Source organism: Spironucleus salmonicida, chromosome 8 (assembly GCF_000497125.1).
Source record: "Spironucleus salmonicida strain ATCC 50377 chromosome 8, whole genome shotgun sequence".
Classification (NCBI taxonomy): Eukaryota; Fornicata; order Diplomonadida; family Hexamitidae; genus Spironucleus; species Spironucleus salmonicida.
Window position 1 is genome coordinate 699133 of NC_090603.1, and position 17027 is coordinate 716159.

At 29.2% G+C, this 17027-nt stretch overlaps 13 protein-coding genes across 13 annotated transcripts; 8 read left to right on the forward strand and 5 right to left on the reverse strand. All coding sequences in view use genetic code 6, as the record gives it.

Moving 5' to 3' along the window:
* Positions 1–79: 79 nt before the first annotated feature.
* On the forward strand, positions 80–2473 carry SS50377_28113 (Sulfatase; the record flags this gene model as incomplete). The annotated part of the gene is made up of 1 exon (XM_067911889.1): positions 80–2473. The coding sequence occupies one exon, from the start codon at positions 80–82 to the stop codon at positions 2471–2473; it is 2394 nt and encodes a 797-aa protein (XP_067760911.1).
* A 74-nt stretch (positions 2474–2547) lies between these two features.
* On the forward strand, positions 2548–3240 carry SS50377_28114 (Impact-like protein; the record flags this gene model as incomplete). The annotated part of the gene is made up of 1 exon (XM_067911890.1): positions 2548–3240. One exon carries the CDS (start codon positions 2548–2550, stop codon positions 3238–3240), a length of 693 nt encoding a protein of 230 aa, XP_067760912.1.
* Positions 3241–3838: 598 nt separating this feature from the next.
* Positions 3839–6121, forward strand: SS50377_28115 (uncharacterized protein; the record flags this gene model as incomplete). The annotated part of the gene is made up of 1 exon (XM_067911891.1): positions 3839–6121. The coding sequence occupies one exon, from the start codon at positions 3839–3841 to the stop codon at positions 6119–6121; it is 2283 nt and encodes a 760-aa protein (XP_067760913.1).
* A 420-nt stretch (positions 6122–6541) lies between these two features.
* SS50377_28116 (uncharacterized protein) lies at positions 6542–7120 on the forward strand (the record flags this gene model as incomplete). The annotated part of the gene is made up of 1 exon (XM_067911892.1): positions 6542–7120. One exon carries the CDS (start codon positions 6542–6544, stop codon positions 7118–7120), a length of 579 nt encoding a protein of 192 aa, XP_067760914.1.
* A 210-nt stretch (positions 7121–7330) lies between these two features.
* On the reverse strand, positions 7331–9391 carry SS50377_28117 (uncharacterized protein; the record flags this gene model as incomplete). Its single annotated transcript, XM_067911893.1, has 1 exon — positions 7331–9391. One exon carries the CDS (start codon positions 9389–9391, stop codon positions 7331–7333), a length of 2061 nt encoding a protein of 686 aa, XP_067760915.1.
* Positions 9392–9499: 108 nt separating this feature from the next.
* SS50377_28118 (Ankyrin repeat-containing protein) lies at positions 9500–10171 on the reverse strand (the record flags this gene model as incomplete). Its single annotated transcript, XM_067911894.1, has 1 exon — positions 9500–10171. One exon carries the CDS (start codon positions 10169–10171, stop codon positions 9500–9502), a length of 672 nt encoding a protein of 223 aa, XP_067760916.1.
* A 68-nt stretch (positions 10172–10239) lies between these two features.
* On the forward strand, positions 10240–10662 carry SS50377_28119 (Sedlin N-terminal conserved region-containing protein; the record flags this gene model as incomplete). The annotated part of the gene is made up of 1 exon (XM_067911895.1): positions 10240–10662. The coding sequence occupies one exon, from the start codon at positions 10240–10242 to the stop codon at positions 10660–10662; it is 423 nt and encodes a 140-aa protein (XP_067760917.1).
* Positions 10663–10727: 65 nt separating this feature from the next.
* On the forward strand, positions 10728–11450 carry SS50377_28120 (uncharacterized protein; the record flags this gene model as incomplete). Its single annotated transcript, XM_067911896.1, has 1 exon — positions 10728–11450. One exon carries the CDS (start codon positions 10728–10730, stop codon positions 11448–11450), a length of 723 nt encoding a protein of 240 aa, XP_067760918.1.
* A 210-nt stretch (positions 11451–11660) lies between these two features.
* On the forward strand, positions 11661–12359 carry SS50377_28121 (Transmembrane domain-containing protein; the record flags this gene model as incomplete). Its single annotated transcript, XM_067911897.1, has 1 exon — positions 11661–12359. The coding sequence occupies one exon, from the start codon at positions 11661–11663 to the stop codon at positions 12357–12359; it is 699 nt and encodes a 232-aa protein (XP_067760919.1).
* Positions 12360–12369: 10 nt separating this feature from the next.
* On the reverse strand, positions 12370–13095 carry SS50377_28122 (uncharacterized protein; the record flags this gene model as incomplete). The annotated part of the gene is made up of 1 exon (XM_067911898.1): positions 12370–13095. The coding sequence occupies one exon, from the start codon at positions 13093–13095 to the stop codon at positions 12370–12372; it is 726 nt and encodes a 241-aa protein (XP_067760920.1).
* A 97-nt stretch (positions 13096–13192) lies between these two features.
* SS50377_28123 (Sir2 family protein) lies at positions 13193–14461 on the reverse strand (the record flags this gene model as incomplete). Its single annotated transcript, XM_067911899.1, has 1 exon — positions 13193–14461. The coding sequence occupies one exon, from the start codon at positions 14459–14461 to the stop codon at positions 13193–13195; it is 1269 nt and encodes a 422-aa protein (XP_067760921.1).
* A 14-nt stretch (positions 14462–14475) lies between these two features.
* Positions 14476–14829, forward strand: SS50377_28124 (uncharacterized protein; the record flags this gene model as incomplete). The annotated part of the gene is made up of 1 exon (XM_067911900.1): positions 14476–14829. The coding sequence occupies one exon, from the start codon at positions 14476–14478 to the stop codon at positions 14827–14829; it is 354 nt and encodes a 117-aa protein (XP_067760922.1).
* An 8-nt stretch (positions 14830–14837) lies between these two features.
* On the reverse strand, positions 14838–16976 carry SS50377_28125 (uncharacterized protein; the record flags this gene model as incomplete). The annotated part of the gene is made up of 1 exon (XM_067911901.1): positions 14838–16976. The coding sequence occupies one exon, from the start codon at positions 16974–16976 to the stop codon at positions 14838–14840; it is 2139 nt and encodes a 712-aa protein (XP_067760923.1).
* Positions 16977–17027: the final 51 nt, after the last annotated feature.

Consider the following 17027-nt stretch of genomic DNA (forward strand, 5'->3'; position numbering starts at 1 on the left):
ATATTACAGTTTTAATATTTAATTTTAGCTGTTCAGTTATTATATTATTGTTAGAGCTAATAATAATATTATTTTTGAAATGAAAAAATTCTACTTTGTGTTTGGGATTTACTTCCAATTTAATGTAGTAATTTGCGTGACTAAATACTTCCTTGTTGAATAAGGCAACCATTTCAATATTGGAAATAATGCATTGTGCCCATTATCTATTCTTTTGCTGGTTCTTGACTGTATATTTTATTTATGGATATACGAATTACTAACCCTAGCTAATAAAAAGATTAGAATGCCTTCTGCAGTGTATCTGTCATTTTTTATTGGATATCTTTTTGTAAATGCTATATACAATGAACTAGATATTCTCAATGCAACTTCTAATTTTTAAATCCCAGCATTCAATTATTTTAGGACATATATGCACACAGTTTCATTATTCTCTGATAATAAAGTTATCAATTATCCATAAACAATTACATCGTCTATCGATCTGTTAGGAAAGGTAAATTAAGGGGCAGCTAGTGTAGTTTTGGATGTGTTTAAGACAAATTCTATATCAGTAATTATTTGCGGTACAAATCTGTTTGTAAGCATAATATTAATAATTTTACTATGTATTTTTTCTAGAAAAGCTGTTTATAGAAGTTTTAAAACACCTTAATTTACAAGCTAAGATATGAAATTGACAAAAGTTTAAAAACAATGTTTGATAGTTGTATCACTTTTATCTGTTGCAGATATATTGTTATTTTTATCTTTATTATGTAATACAGGCTAAGAATCAAAAGTATTTGAAGCTGCTGCAGGTATCTGGTGTTTATGGAAAAGCCTTACAACTTATACAATGAAAGAAGAAATACTCTAAAATTTTATTAGAGAAGAAAGAGATATAATAAATCTTTAAGAAGATATTTACTATATTGACAACAGGGATATTATTTAATTTCCTTATATTGTTGGCACTAAAGATACATATTGTAAATTCAATAATTGTGACGAATAGCCTATATAATCAGAACCAATTTCAGAGAAAGATATACCGAACATAGTATTAGTAATGGTAGAATCATTTTCTTCAAATCCATTATTATTAAAAGATCAAAAATTTGTTGTTGAATAAGAAGGTTCTGCATTTAATGATGATTACCTACCAAATTTATCACTGATAAATTAATTAGGTTCAACAAATATTGGAGTCAATTCTTTAGGATTTCCAACCATCCTTGGCTGGTTTGGAATATAAACAGGAAATGTTCCACTAAGATACGGAATAGGAATGACACAATAGAGAAGATAAGAACATTTAACTTTAGCTAAATTCTTTAAGAATTTAGGTTATTCAACTGCATATACATCGTCAGCACCACCAGAATTTGATGGAAAGCAAAATATATTATATAATGGAGATTTTGAGAATGTGTAGTATTATAAACCTACTGAAGCGCTTGGATTTAAAAATTTTACTAACAACTCATGGGTTGCAGACAGAATCACTTAAGAATAATTTTAACGCTAAATTAACAATATATCATAACCATTTTTTGCGAATTGGTTCACAATTGATACGCACCAGTACTGGAATGGATATGACCAAAAATAGTTTTACAACAAGTCAATTGAACATGATTATGTTAGAATGGCTAACTATTTTGACCAGCAGTTAGGAACTTTAGTAAACTTTTTGAAAGTAAACTTTAGTAACACCATCATCATTATAACTGGTGATCATGGCCCTAGATGGGCGATTAACCCCGCAGACTACGACGGCTGGGACTACGAATGTGCATCGAAAACGTTCAATGATGAGTATTTTGGCACTAGCGCTACAACCGCATATTTAGGAGAAAACGAAGCACTGAATGCAATTTTCAACCTAAACAGAACCTACAACAGCTTCACCGACATCAACTCATACATGCTGTAAATCCAAAAACAGCTAACTGCGTATCTGAAAAAGCCTTTGGTCACAAACAGAGTTCCAACTCCAATAAGCCTAACACACCGCGTGATTGAAGTTCGTGTTGGAGGCAAAATTACGCGGAGCTACTTCTACGACTACTCTAAGAGGTAGGAATTCTCAGAATCTATCACCTGCAGGGTATACAACAGCTCTGAATCCTTTACAAATTTGAAGTCCAAAGACATCTCGAAGGACAATCTGCATACCGGGAAGCGTATTCTGGCTGTCAGGAACGCGATTTCAGCCCAGAATCGCATGTGGCACGATGCATTTTTGTGTCAGGAGAGAAACTGCGACCTGCCAAATTTCACAGTAAAATTCGACACTGAATGGGACTACGCAATTTACTCATTCATCTGTGTGCCGCTGATTGGTATGTTGGTGGGTTGCGCACTGATAGTTTTAGTGTTCTACGGTGAAATTTTGTTATACAAACTCAAGAATTTCCTGAAAGCAAAGTAGACTCCGCAGGATCTCGAGGATTTAGGGATGCTGAACAGTCAGTTTGAGGCTTGACCTTTTTTTGTCGTTTTCATTTTTTAATAATATTTATTAATTCATAATAATTGATACAAGTAAGGTTTTGTGGAATGGATGAAATACGAGAAATGGTTCAGACGCTTATTCCACAGTATTATATACATGGGTATAGTTCAGATGAACTTTAGCTAAAAATTACATCTTATTAACATTAAACAGTTGTTGTATGTTCGCTATCGAATATAGATATTTAGTCTAATATTATTCCTAAGCTGGCTACCTAGACTCTTATGATATAATACCAAAATTAGCTAGATTAATATCTACCCACTTTACTCCTGGATTTAGTTGCTGAAATCGAGCAAATTATGATATCATAACCTTAATAGAATAAAAAAGACCAAGTGGAATATATACCTGCAACTACGTCTGTAAACACTCATCCAGTTTTTTATAGGTCGTTAACCAGAAAAGTCCAAAAGTCTACATTTTTTGCATCATCAAAACTGGTCTCTACCAATGATGAAGCTCTGACATTCGCAAGGTTTATCTCGAACCTTCCAGAATGCTACGATGCGACACATAATATGGCAGTTTGGAAAGTTAATGGTGATACTGATTATGATGAAGATGGAGAAAGTGGGGCTGGAGAGAAAATGGCTTTTTTGCTACATAAAATGTAAATAAATGGAATTTGCATTGTCGTTACTAGGTTTTTTGGAGGAGTTAAACTAGGAGGAATGAGATTTCGAATAATTTGTGACGTTATGCGAGAAGGTGCCGAAGGTTGCAATGTTAAGTGAGAAATACTAATTAGGTGAAGGAGAACTGAACTAATCAAGCTAGTAGAACATTAGAAAATTGAGAAATAACTTATCAAATCAAAATTCCTAAGAAAAATTAATTAAAACAAAAAGTATGAGATAATTATTTAGTAATTAATATGTGACGGTGTCTGGTATGATTGATTTTGTGAGATAATTGCTTACTTGATAATATAAAAACAAGTCCATGTCTTTCCATAGTGTTTTAGTTCATATTTAAGAAATCAATATAGAAAACAACTCTTAAAAAACGGAGAATACTTAATATATTTTACCCAGTATAAAAAATAATATAAAAAATTCATCTTAAGGAAATAATATATACAAATTTTTACTATATTACGCCATTTGTAAAATATTTTTTAATAAAGTAATTTTTATTTTCTATAATATGAGGTTCTACATAATGATCAAAATGATTTTAGCTGATATATGATAATGTTTTATCAATAATTTAGTCTTGTAAGTAATTTTTTCTTATATTAATACGAATGGACTTTGTTAAACATTGAAAGCCTCAGGTCAAATTATATAAATATTGTATATGTATTATGGTAAAATATTTTTTTAAATAAAAATGAAATCGTTATAACATTTTATTGGTTAACTTTTTGCATCTACGAAATAAGATGAACTAATCACGATACAACTAAAAGATATTATTTTGGAACTTAGTTCGACTGATGTTAAAGTTGCATAAATTGCGGTTTAAAAACTTATTTTTATCTATCAACTTTTTAATGATTTAAAGCCATTTGCATTCTCTTCAATATAACTTATTGGACGTTCTAATTTTAGTCTTAAAAAGTTAGGATACTTAACCGCCAACTTCACGTTCGGTCTTGAGAGTGCAGCATTATTAGCCTCTAATACTATTAAAAATGATTTATCGTCTACTGAGCCTAAAATTTAGAGACTTGCAGCTACTATTTTAAGTAATTCTATATCTGAGGGGATATTATCACAGTTATTCAATTTGAAGCCAACAAAATTTTTGCTCCCAGGTCTACTAAAATAATCAATTTTTCACTAAAAATAGGTTCAATTTATATAGTATTTAGGTAAAAATATAAGTTTCATCAGTGTATAAGGGTTGATATTTACAAAAGTTGCAGCTGAAGTATCAAAATATGATGCTACTGCTATATCCTTGTTACCTGCAATTTATAACTTTTTTAAGCAATCATAGAATCCATGGGACTTAGTAGAATGTATTAAGTTTATGAAAATAATTAATAGATGGGATAAGCGAATTGAGGTTAAAATTAGATAGGATATAGTTGATATTCTATAAAAATCATAAAGTTTTACATTAATAGTGGAAGTTGTAAAGTTTATTGCTGATAGTAACTACGATTAGGATATGTTTAAACTTGGATTGAGAAAAATGTCTTAATATATACTTCATTAGTCTGGATACACTGATGAAAATATTAAAATTTTATCTATTAGAAACATAGCATTATTATAAAAATAGTAAAATGGTATCGGGTTTTAAGTATCATAATTAGTAGAAAATGTAGTTTTGTAATTGGAAAATAATGATTTTAATATGAAAATGAGTGTTTTAGAAGTAATAGGTAGTTTAGCTTCACGAGAAAATGTAGTAAATATTGTGAATAAGATATTATATAGTATATCACAGTCGACTTCCGGAAGTTTATAAGAAATATTTTGCTTTAAAAATTAGGCTATAAAAACTTGTTTACATGTTTGTAGTGTAAACAACTATTAAAATATTACAGATTTTACCTGGCTTCTCGAAACTTATATAAAATTATAACTAGAATTCTCTAGCTATAAGCCCAATTTAGTTATATAGGAACTTTATTAATTGGTAAAGTAAAGTAAATAAGTTTAAGAGAATGTATGTGGTATCATTATACAGATTATTTAGTTTTAGCCATATATTGAATTATGCGCTGTTAACAGAACTGGACCTAGTAATTTTTAGGGACAAAGTACTTAAGTCGTTTGTTAAGCTAATTTTACGTAGTTTTTTGATTCATTCGAGACAGAAGTAATTTAAAATGCTAGTTTTGTGATGTTAACTGCTAGTAGGATGATTTGTTAATATTTTTGTAATAGAGGTATCAAAAATACAGAATATTCGTTGTCTGAAGTAGTTAAATGTATTTTAAATGATAGGTTTAAATATTATGCTTGTGATATCATAATTTCTATATAAAAGGAAATTTTACATCTTATTATAACATTTAATTAAGAAATATAATAAAATGATTTTTAAGATAAATTTAAAGATACTCTCTAAAAATCTATTTAACTATTAAAAAATTGTATTGAAGATACTTAGTTTGATTAAGATATGTTAATTCAATAGGAAAATATTTTGTATAAACTTTAATAATTAGGTCCAGAAGAGATAGTTTGCTTAGAATCCTTATAGGATACTGTTTAAGCTTAACCAAAATTGCTTTCATTATACCAAATATAATAATATTAATCAGATGCAATGTCATTATTTTTATCTAAACCAAGTTAATATATTGAATCATCTGATGAAATTTTTGTAGTTGCAACTAAGTTTCCAGTTTCTTAAAATGAACTAATTATTGATGACAAATTGTCACCAATGATGGATAATTGTTTAACTACTTAGAGCTAGTAAAAAGTATAATAATCGCCATTATCTAATCCATTTTTGATATCTCCAAGTTCTAGTAATCTTTAGTCACCAAGCAGTGATCGAAAGTATTTAAAGAATATCAAGATAGAAATAAAATAGGAAGATTTAATCGTTTAAACTGACTAGAATAGTAAAGATATTAATGTGAAAAAACGTAAAAAACGAGTGAAAACGTATGAATAAGACCAAATTGTGAAAATGATAACCAAATGATTATATTTTATCCATTTTAGCTACTCCATATATGATATTAACATCTGCAATAAAAATATTTTAATATTAATAAATTATTAATAATAGTTAGTCCACTAATATACCTGAGTTTAACGTATTAATTAATATTATTATTAATATAACTTTATAAGTAACTATTATTTTATGTGCACATATTGTATACATCACCGTCAATTATACTTGACTAAAGCTGACATAATGTAAAATGCTCGCCAATTTTATATACTTTCATTCATTTTATTATAATTTTAATAGTTATCAATACATACTTAAAACTTAAAACTTAAAAACTATATTAATATGTAAATTATAATTATAGTATTTCTTGTTAAAAACGAAAACTGAAAAATTAAATAATCTAACACTATACTAAAATAAGTATTAACAATCTGAGTCAGAATGAATGACAATATTAATCGTGAGATACTAGCAAAGCTCAGAGCTCGGGAACGCCAGTACTGCCCATCCAGAACATATTTTCAATCAGATAATAAAATGCACTTCACTTAGTTCAATTCAATCTAATAAACATAATTAACCAACACATACGAGGAGGCAATTTCAAAATTAAAATAGAAACCGCTTTTTCTTGACAATACTCTGAAGACATATGATCCTCATGATAAGTTCTCAAGAGCTTACTATTTACAATAACCTATTGGGTCAACCGTATCTAGAAATGAAAAGATTGATATGATAAATGAGCTAGATTTAGCATCTAAAAATTATGATCATTTAAAAGATCCAAATTACGATCCTATTAAGCTTCCATATATTGATTTCAGCAAAAGAAAATAAAATTACAAAATAATTACAAACAATTAGAAAGTTGATACTTTGAGACTATTAAGCCCACAATTCTGTTCTGCAACTCATAATAACTAAAAGCTACCAAAGTTAGCTGCTAGTGCATCGTTATTAATGAATGGAACGTTAAGAAAATGTTAAAAGTCTGGAAAATATTGGTAAATTCAATGAAATAGTGAAGAGTTTAGTAAATTGCAATTTTAACTTTAGTTTTATCACTAATACTGAAAATATGTCAATCTATTAGTTATAATGTCTAAACATTTATGAGAAAAATAGCAGGCTATAAATTATGAACCTAAATATGCTAATAAATAAATCCAGTATACTAGACTTGTATTGACAGTAATATAATAGTCAGATTTATTAGATCATACAAATTCACTTAATAGTGTAACCACGTGCACTTAACCGTTCTGCAATGCCAACGGTACTGCTAGAACGCTAACCAGTACGCTAACTTCCAATTTTTGGTAAAATTTATGTATTATACACATCCTTTGGCTTGTAAAACAGTTTTCCTGGAATAAAAACACCCTTTCTGGGGCTTGAAGTCTTTACAATAGTCATAACTCTACTTTTTTGATTCGATATTGTATCTCGTTTCTTCATCTCCGGTTCCTCTTATCCCATAAAATTTGCTTAAATAAAGTCTTTGCATGATTAAAATTTTGCAATTTCTGGTTCTGGTATTTCACGTTTTTCTATAACTGAGACATCAGCAAACGCATTTGTAAGCATTTTTGTTTTATTTTTGAACTGAAAAGTCTTCTCTTTTAGCATTAATTCAACATTTTTTAGTTCTTATTCACGATCATGAAGATGCTTAATATGTTTTTCCTTACTTCCTAGCGCATAAAAGACATCATCTCTAGCATTTATAGTAAAAATTATTTATTTTTCGTCATTTTAAATAGGAAAATCAATAACTAGATCAAAATCTTCAGCAGAAGAAAGTGATTATTGTAATAGTTCTGCGTAGTTACTTAATACTAGTGGTATTTAAGCAATAGCTTAATCGTTCTCTATAATGCTAACATATTATGTAATTTACAACAAAATGTTATGAATATTTTTTAACTTCTCTAGTGATTTATGTAAAATTATTGGCGCTGTTTCCATAACATCGAAAATTTCACTATAACGATAATATACTATTTTTTAACTTGTACATTCTTCAATTAACATTTCTACACTATTTATTCTCGAATCAATCTTGTAAACATGAAAATTTTGTTATATTTCAACGTTTTAGTCGCCAAAAATGAATAAATGCTCATCATATCCTACTAATTCTTTTATAACCAAACAAAGCATACTAGCTTCTCTAAAAATCTTCATATATTCCACTAAACTAGGATAAAACCGTCTACGTAATTCTAGTTTTTCTGTACTTGCAACAATAATTTTTAGTTTTCCTTTACAACTTAATTCAACATACTCTTCATCATGCTATATATAACTAAAGCTTTCAAAAAGTTTTGACTGAGCCTTAAAGCGCTTTCCTTCTTGCTTCTTTGCATTTTCACAAATTAAACCTGTTGGAATACCCTGAAATTCAGGTCTGTTTACATCATAAAACAACGAACTAGCACTCAACAAAGCATTTAATAATCCTGATGTAAACATGCCTCTTAATTGATAAAGACTTTGAACAGCAAAATCGACTGTTTCGGGATTTTTGAGCATATTAGGTAGTTCACACACAATAAGAAAAGTCATTAAATCTATAGTTTTAAGGAAAGGTGCTGGAAAAAACGGTGTTTCAAACCTAAATTATAAGCACTATCCATTATTAAGCAAACTTGGTCTGATATTTATGTTGAAAATTGTAAGTTTCTCAACTTCATCATTAAACTTGAAAAGAAGCACTATTTTGGCCAAAAAATCTTCCTCATATGGTAAAAATAATGATCTCATGCTTTTAAAAATTTTCAACTTTTCGTCATATTTTAATGTGCAAAGTTACAGAAAGTTATCAGTCTGAACTTCAATAGCAAGGTTCCTGAACAAGTTTTATGTAATAGGTAGATTTAGTTCTTACATTTTTACCTCTAGATACTATATTTATAAATACTAATAATGAATTGAAATATAAGTAGAATTTAGTCTATATTTGAATGTTTGTAACGAAGACGACATTATCCCATCTCCTTAAAGTGAAACTGAATCCTATTTGTAAATTGTTTGGCGCAAAACATAATTACAGGAACCATCAATCATATCTTAAACTTTAAGCTCTAGTCTGGTTTTTTCTGAAATATAAAGTGCTGGATAATTAAATTTTAATTTAATATCATCTCGTGCGACGTTAAAAATTTGAGTTGGAGCCTAAAATAAAATAAAATCATCCTCATATGCTGTCATAACTAGCTATAGTGAAGTTGTTTCTCGAAGTGGTGAAAAATTTTACGTCTTGAAGTACATGTCGACTTCATACATTTTAATTTTCTGAATACAAGTTTGTAATATAATATTAGGTAATTATAACCAAATTGAGTAAAATTAATAAATATTAGAATGGTAGTCTCCATGTATAAATAAACAAACTCACTTTAAAAAGTACTGATCGAACCTCATTAAAAGCTTAACAACTATATCTTTAACACCTTATAATTCTTGCCTCATATCTAACATCTGTCTCTCCAAATATTCAATTCGTTCTTCTTCTTCAAAATCAATAAATTCAATAACATCATCCTCTTTTTAATCTCTAAACTCCTAACCTAAACTAGTGAGAATAGCTTTATAAATCTTATTTTCTCTTTCATATGCCTAAGCTTTTTCAGTAATTTCAAGGTTTTGAATTCTTAACTAGTCATTTAATCTGAGTAATTCTTCATCAACACGCATTTATTAATTATTTTCGACCTACTCTCCTTTAAGAAGCTAGACTATCTCCAGAAATCCTTTATCTTCTGCTAATTCAATAGGAAGTTTTCCTTTATTTGATTTTATGTCTTTAAGATCCAGAAGAAGTTTAACTGCTTAAAGTTGCCCAGATTATACTGCATAGTGTAATGCCGTCATTCCTGACGATGACTTAATATCTTTTTCTTAAGAGTAGAGAATCTTGATAATATCAATAAATCCCGCTTGAGACGCGATATGTAGAGCGGTCTTATTATTAAAAAGTTAATCCTGAGATTTTGTAAACCTTTCTAGGTTGGCTTGAATAAACTAAATATCATTGGAACCCGCGGCTTAAAACCATCGTTCCATTTATAATTTGAAGTGGATGATTTAATTAAAATACAATAATAATATAATATGATATACAAACCAAATAAATGACAGTTTCAGTTGCAGTAATTTCAAAAACATAGTAGTTTTAGTTCACAGGTTAATATGTTAAAGGAACACCAAATTATTAAGTTCTCGATCCATCTACGTATCTTTTCTTTTATTCTCTAATGGATGAAGTATTTTAAATATTTAAACAAACTTCTAACTAATCCTTACATAAAATGAATATAGGTACTGATTTTCTATAATAAGTACATGGATATCGGACCTTTACAGGATCGGTAATACTAATTGGTATTCAAAATGATATTACAGTCAGTGAAGAAAAAGTTAAGAACTGCTTTATAAGTATACACAAAATATTAAGCCTAGCTATGATGAATATATTTTATAAGGATAATACCATGCTAGAAGATGATGTTTTAATTAATGATATAGGTACAGCTGTCTATCCATTAACGATTTGATATTTTTATCAGAACTTTTTCATATATCGATTATATTATTATATTAAATAACTTATTACTTGCAAATGACCTTACTTACTCAATTATAATCACTCATTCATAAGCGATCTGCAGTAACTCTTTCTTTGACCTTCATTTAAAGTACAATTGAAAAATTTAATAAAATCACTAATAATAAATTTGATTCTCAACTACTTTTGAATAAGGCTAATTTTGTATTCGATGAATTCCTGATTTCAGATGTATAAAATTCAGCCAATCATCACCCGGAGATTCTTAAACTCACATTAAAACCTTTAGTTCTTAAAATTTTTCCTATAAAAAAATCTGAAGCATTTATATCAAAACCTCTTCCAGTGTTCGTATGCTAAGTTATATTTCATTCATTGTAAGATTTTCTTATCTCAAAGAATTATTAAATGTGTCAAGTTAATGTTGAAATTACCAAAGATGTAACATTTTATTTGCTTATTACATAATCAATTTGCTCTAAATTTCTTTTACCTGGTGCAAAAATTTTAGTAACTGCTTCAGTTCTATATTAAGACTTTGTCGAAGTAGTCGAATTTATACCGCTTGGAGGTGCTAATGTTGCAAAAATACATGAAATTTACTCTGAATAGGCAGATGGAGTTCGTAGTTTATATGTTAAAATTCAAAATGAAAAAGTGGCATAAATTTTAGAAAATGATGGGGGTTTTCCTGCCGTTAAGCAAATTTGGATGGAAGATGCTAGGTGTGATGTGGTAATTGGTAGGGTTCCGTTAGGATCTGTTGATAAAGAGTGAGTATTGCGTGATACAATCGAATTAGATGAAGTATAATAATTCAATGGATAAATATTGAAGATATTTTAATAACTTATTAATTATTAAGTTATATTATATTATTATAGTACTAGTTTCCTAGTGCATTGCTTTTATTTATTATTTAATCTAACATTAGATAAACACAAAGTATAAAATTTGCTATATATAATAAATATATAGATTTTTAAAATGGAGCAATATAATCGTCGTCGGAGCTCTCATCTAGCTCGAGTATTCAGTTTATATGAAGAGCTTCCTTCTCATTTTAGATTTTGCTTGTTTAATATTTTCTTTATTCTAATGATTTTTGCCTTAATGTGTATCGTGGAACTTGGGTTGGATATTTAACTATTTAAGCGTACAGCACTTAAAAATAGCAGGGTTTTAATATGGTTACCACCAATGTCTGCAGCTTCTATTTGCATATTTATGTTTTGTTTATTTACAATTGTTTATTTTATCGAATCATATCTTATTAAATCTAACAAATTCTGGTTTTAGTTTGGGACATTTTGTATATATGGAGCATTAGTATTTTTCTTTGCTTTAGTACTTGTAATGCCATGGTTTTTTGTTAGTTTTATAATAGTACATGATGTCTATAGCATAATATTACAAGTAGCACCTGTACTATTTTATCAAATGTGTGGTTATCTAGTATTGAGCTTGTTTTTAATTATCTTTGTAGCTTGGGTTGTTGGTTGGATTATTTTAGAAAAAATTTTAGTTGCAACAGGGCTTAGAAAGAGAATATCTGAAGTTTAACACCCTATGAAAATTGAAAATGACGATCAAAGAATAAGTACAAGTGTTACTAATGGAACACCAATAAAATATGAATAGTTAGTTTTGGATTCTGATGTTAATCTTGAAAGTAGTTATAAGTGAACGGTTAAAATCACTATAGATCATCAAGGATATCTACTTTTTTCTTGGGGATTTAAGACAAAGGACGCATAATTTTAACCTTTTGCTATGTTTTTGCTAACTATGACGTGTCCATACCAGTGGTTATAGGCCTAATTCGAAATGATTTGCATAAATCTGATGAGCTATCGATCTGTGATGCTGTTAATTATTATTCCTCTGGTTTCCCATTAATATCATTAATAATTCGATCTGCAACTTATTTAACTCTTTAGTGATTATTTATTACGTTAAAAATACGATCTCGTTTGTCCTCTAATGATTTTCTTTCCAGATTTAATGCAGCTTTGAGTGATAATATATCATTACAATTAAATTATACAGTTGTAGTTTATTCATATTCTCTGTTAACTAAATCGGCATGCTTAATTTTTTGAACAGGCTCAGATGATATGAATCGCTCAAATTTTTATTAAATTTACTTAGATGTCTCAGCAGCTACACCTTCAAATAATGTTGAGTTTTTATCTCTTAGAAATATAGATGCATCTGTATTGATAATACCAGTAAGTTCATTAACCATATTTAGTAAAATTTCTGCATAAGAAATAACTTCATTATATAAATCCAAATTGTACTCTACTTATTCTGGTCCTATTTAAATGTGAATCTAATCTTAGAGAGAAAGAGGAAGAGTGGTTTAGATAGTGTGCCAAAATGGTTTAATACCTACATACTATCGCGCCTTCTCTTGCATTTTGGTAATATATGTATATGTATTACATATAAACTAAAAACAATATTACAAATTAGTAGTTAATTTTACTTTAAAATAATTTGCTATTTACCTCAACTCACTCAAAATCATCTAAAACCTACTCAACAGCCGCATCAAGATGTATAGAGTCATTTTCATTAACTTATAACTATCTAAAATACTCTTAGCCTCCTTATTTAATATGAAAAACTCGTCTTGAACAATCTTTCCCTTTTGTTAATTGTTGAAGTCCTACTTCACTAGGATTTATTCTTAATAATACTGATTTTTAGGTGTTAGTTCGCAGAATTCTTTCAAATTCTATCCTTAAACTGGGTACTTTCAATCCACATCCAAGTTCTAAAATTAGTAGATTCTAAGTTTTCAGTTACTTTTTCAAGATTTTCCACTAGTCTTCTTTATTAGTATCATCGCAATAGGAGAAATCCTCGAACATGAGAACGTGAGGTCTTAAAAGTTATTCACAAAAACAACAACGAGGCAAACAAGTTCCTTCCAGTTCTAGTAAATTTGGCCGAATTCTAGTATACTTACATGACTTATCATTAGTATTGCTACATTACATCTTTTCATTTACCTAAAATGTATAATTTTTAAGCTGATATAGAATCTATGAACATGGTCCAGAACACTACCAATAACGGAGTTAGCCATGGAATTCATAGAGTTATTCCGTATCAACAAAATTTGTGAAAAATCCATCAATATTTGATGTATAAATGAAGAAATCTTTACTATTTGATTAGAGGAAGCTTATTAAATTTTAATATCCTGCATGTGGTTTGTGTGTTTAGTAAGCATTATAACAAGTTCCCCAAAAACCATAAAAGATGAGATAATTGCGTTTCAACCATAAAGGATCGCAGAGATCATCATATGTTAGACCTTATTGCTAGTAGAATGGAATTTTTGCAATATCACGAAAAGTTTTGAGCCCTGAATCCACAGAGAATCCAGCACCAGCTCCAATAAGTACAAAATCTGCCTTAATTATTTATTCAGCAAGGCTTGAATTTAAAAATGATTTCGGTCTAAACGTTTATGATGTTTACGGCTTTTATGGAAATGACACTATAGGTTTACTAGAAATCCGTAATAGTTGTTATTAAGATTTTATTTAACCTAATTTAGAACTTCTAAATCCAGAATTACTGGGTTATAATGTTAAACTTTTGGTTGGAATCTGCCTCATATTTTTGGAGATTTAGTAACTGTTGTATATTACATTATATTAGTAATCACCAGAATCTGAATTATTTGCGGAAAAATTACTATTATTATCACATTCTTAAGACAGTTGCAAAAATGAACTAATCGCTTCCACCTTTAGAATTATCAAATCCATTACACAGCTTTGCAATGTCTTATACTCCAAAAGAAAATAGTCTCATTATCAAGTAATAAACATAATCTGATCTTCTTAAACTATAGCCTTTAGATCGATTTTTAGACAGGTCATCAGAATTCTCAAATTAAGAATTCAATGTAGCAATGTCACGATACAGATATAAAAAAACTCCAAATGTTGCCAAAAGGGCGCAATCTCAGTTATTTATAACTAAAAGTTTACCCATAAACACCAAACTACATGATGAAGAAATATAAAATAAGACAAAATTATGTCAAATGGAGTTTAATCCTTAGTAGAAAGAAAATCACAATCCTTTGAAGAAAAATTATACGGCTCGCGGATAGAGCAAGTTAGATCATTGATAATAATATCACTCTACCTTGTAGTATGATATTTCTGAATCTCCGCCTATAAAGCAGCCAATACCGGTACCAACACCACAGTTCATGTTACAGGTAATTTTTCGATGCTTTCCAGCCCGTATATCAAAAATACTATCTTTTGATACTATCAAATTTGAAGTTACAAAGCATGCGTTTCTCCCTTCAAAGCTACAAACAGAGTTTTCTTATCTAAAGTCATAAATAACAACTTGGCTTCCGCTCTCAACTCCAAACAAGTTTGTATTTGAAAGGTCAAAATCTGGTAAGAATATACTATTTATAGACTTTTTAAACGCAGAATTGTTATTTTTGATTGAAAACACACTTTTCTCGCTTATGATATCATAAATATTAAACCATATATTGTCTTACCTATCGAAATCATATCCCGTAAATCCCATAAGAACGTGAGGCGACCTCATCTTTGTAAAAGCAGCCCCGCAACTAATTTATAATGGAAAATTAACTTTTTTGAGTAAAATATTATATTGTTAATTGATATAAAAGAACTCCAAGCACCCCAGGCAGCTCCTAGCGAGTAGAGAAAATTCATCATGCTGCGGCCACAAAAAACTCAGAAATGCAGAATTTTGGACGCAATTTGATTCAATCTTCTGCCCCAGCTTCGGCTATGAATTATTAATATTATAAATGTGCGTACATTAGCTGCCGCTGAAAGCCACCATTTTCCCACCCTTATGAAGGCTAAAATTCGTAAAATTCTCGCTGAACGAAACATCGTATTTAGGCGAAAGATTTTTGGCGAAGAAGATCGTCTTCCTCTGGTTGGTGAGCGCCGCAACATGGGTGTCCGAGAGTTGAATTTACGTGAACTGTGTTGACTCCAAAGCGAATTTGTTAGTCTACGAAAGAGTTGAAAAGTATGACACATCAGCTTGATTTTGGACAGTAGTTTGAGATTTTGGTGGAACATTAGACTGCTTTTAGCCTAATTTATGCTTTTCAGACCACGGCATTTCGAGCTTGATAAGGGGCTTTGGAGCGTGATACATGATTTTCTGGTCCGTTTTCTTTGCCTTCTCCTTGAGTTTGAACAAGGACTGCTTTTTAGCCGTGATTTTTGGATGATTCGGGTTGATCAGACTTTCTTGTTTCAGGCTGATTTGGATAAGGTTTTCTGGATTTTCAGCTATTTCTTAGCTGAATTGAAATTTGAACGTTTTGGGCTAAATGATTAAGTCGTATATTCGCTTTTCGTTCTGCTTTTACTCGGGTTGGGATAATATAAGGCAACTAAAAATTTGCTATTTATCGTTTTTATTGATAATCCATGATAGAGAATTATCATATCCAGTTATATTGTCAGAAAGAATGTTTATATTAAATTAAGTGAAACTTGACCCGTTTAGGCTATTAATTGGTGAGATAAATGCTTTATAAATAGAGTCGTAAATTATTAGAATAAGTGATTCTTATTATTAATCATTGTCAAGAAAAACGGACTTTAATGCGAAAATAAACTCACATTCTATATTCAAAAGTGATTTGTATGATATATTGTGTGTTTTCGAATTTGCTAAAACTGAAAGCTAAGATCTTCCAAAAATAATTGATTTTTCTGTGAAATCAATGATTTAACCTGGCTAAAAAGGAACATAATTGACTGAATGGGTTTTTGGTGGTATAATAATGGCTCCTTATATAGAAACTAGAGTGGAATTAGAAGAAAACTAACAAAAATTATCTTGTTTATAAGGAGTTAATTCTAATGAATTTAGTGAAAAGTGTAGTAATGCATATTGTACGGAGATATAAATCTGATCGTTTATGCACTTTATGTGTGCTATATTTGTTTGCTATGGAAGATCCAAAGAATATATTAAATCTGGGTTGACAAATGTTATTTTATCTGCATAATCTGTAAATACATCTGGCATTATATATATCTTTATTTAAGTTGCTGACACTGTAAAAATTTAATGATTTACGATTTCTACATCAATAACAGCCTCATTGATATTTACGGCAAATCTTGAAAATTATACATCCTTATAATAAATTTAAAGATCATCTTATCTGAATGCAACAATAAAATTAGATATCTATCTCAATTTCAGCACATTTCTTGTCGTGATATAATCTTCTTCAAATAAAGTGACAAACATTCAACAATATTAACCATATATATTTTTTAAGATATAATATAAATATAACTT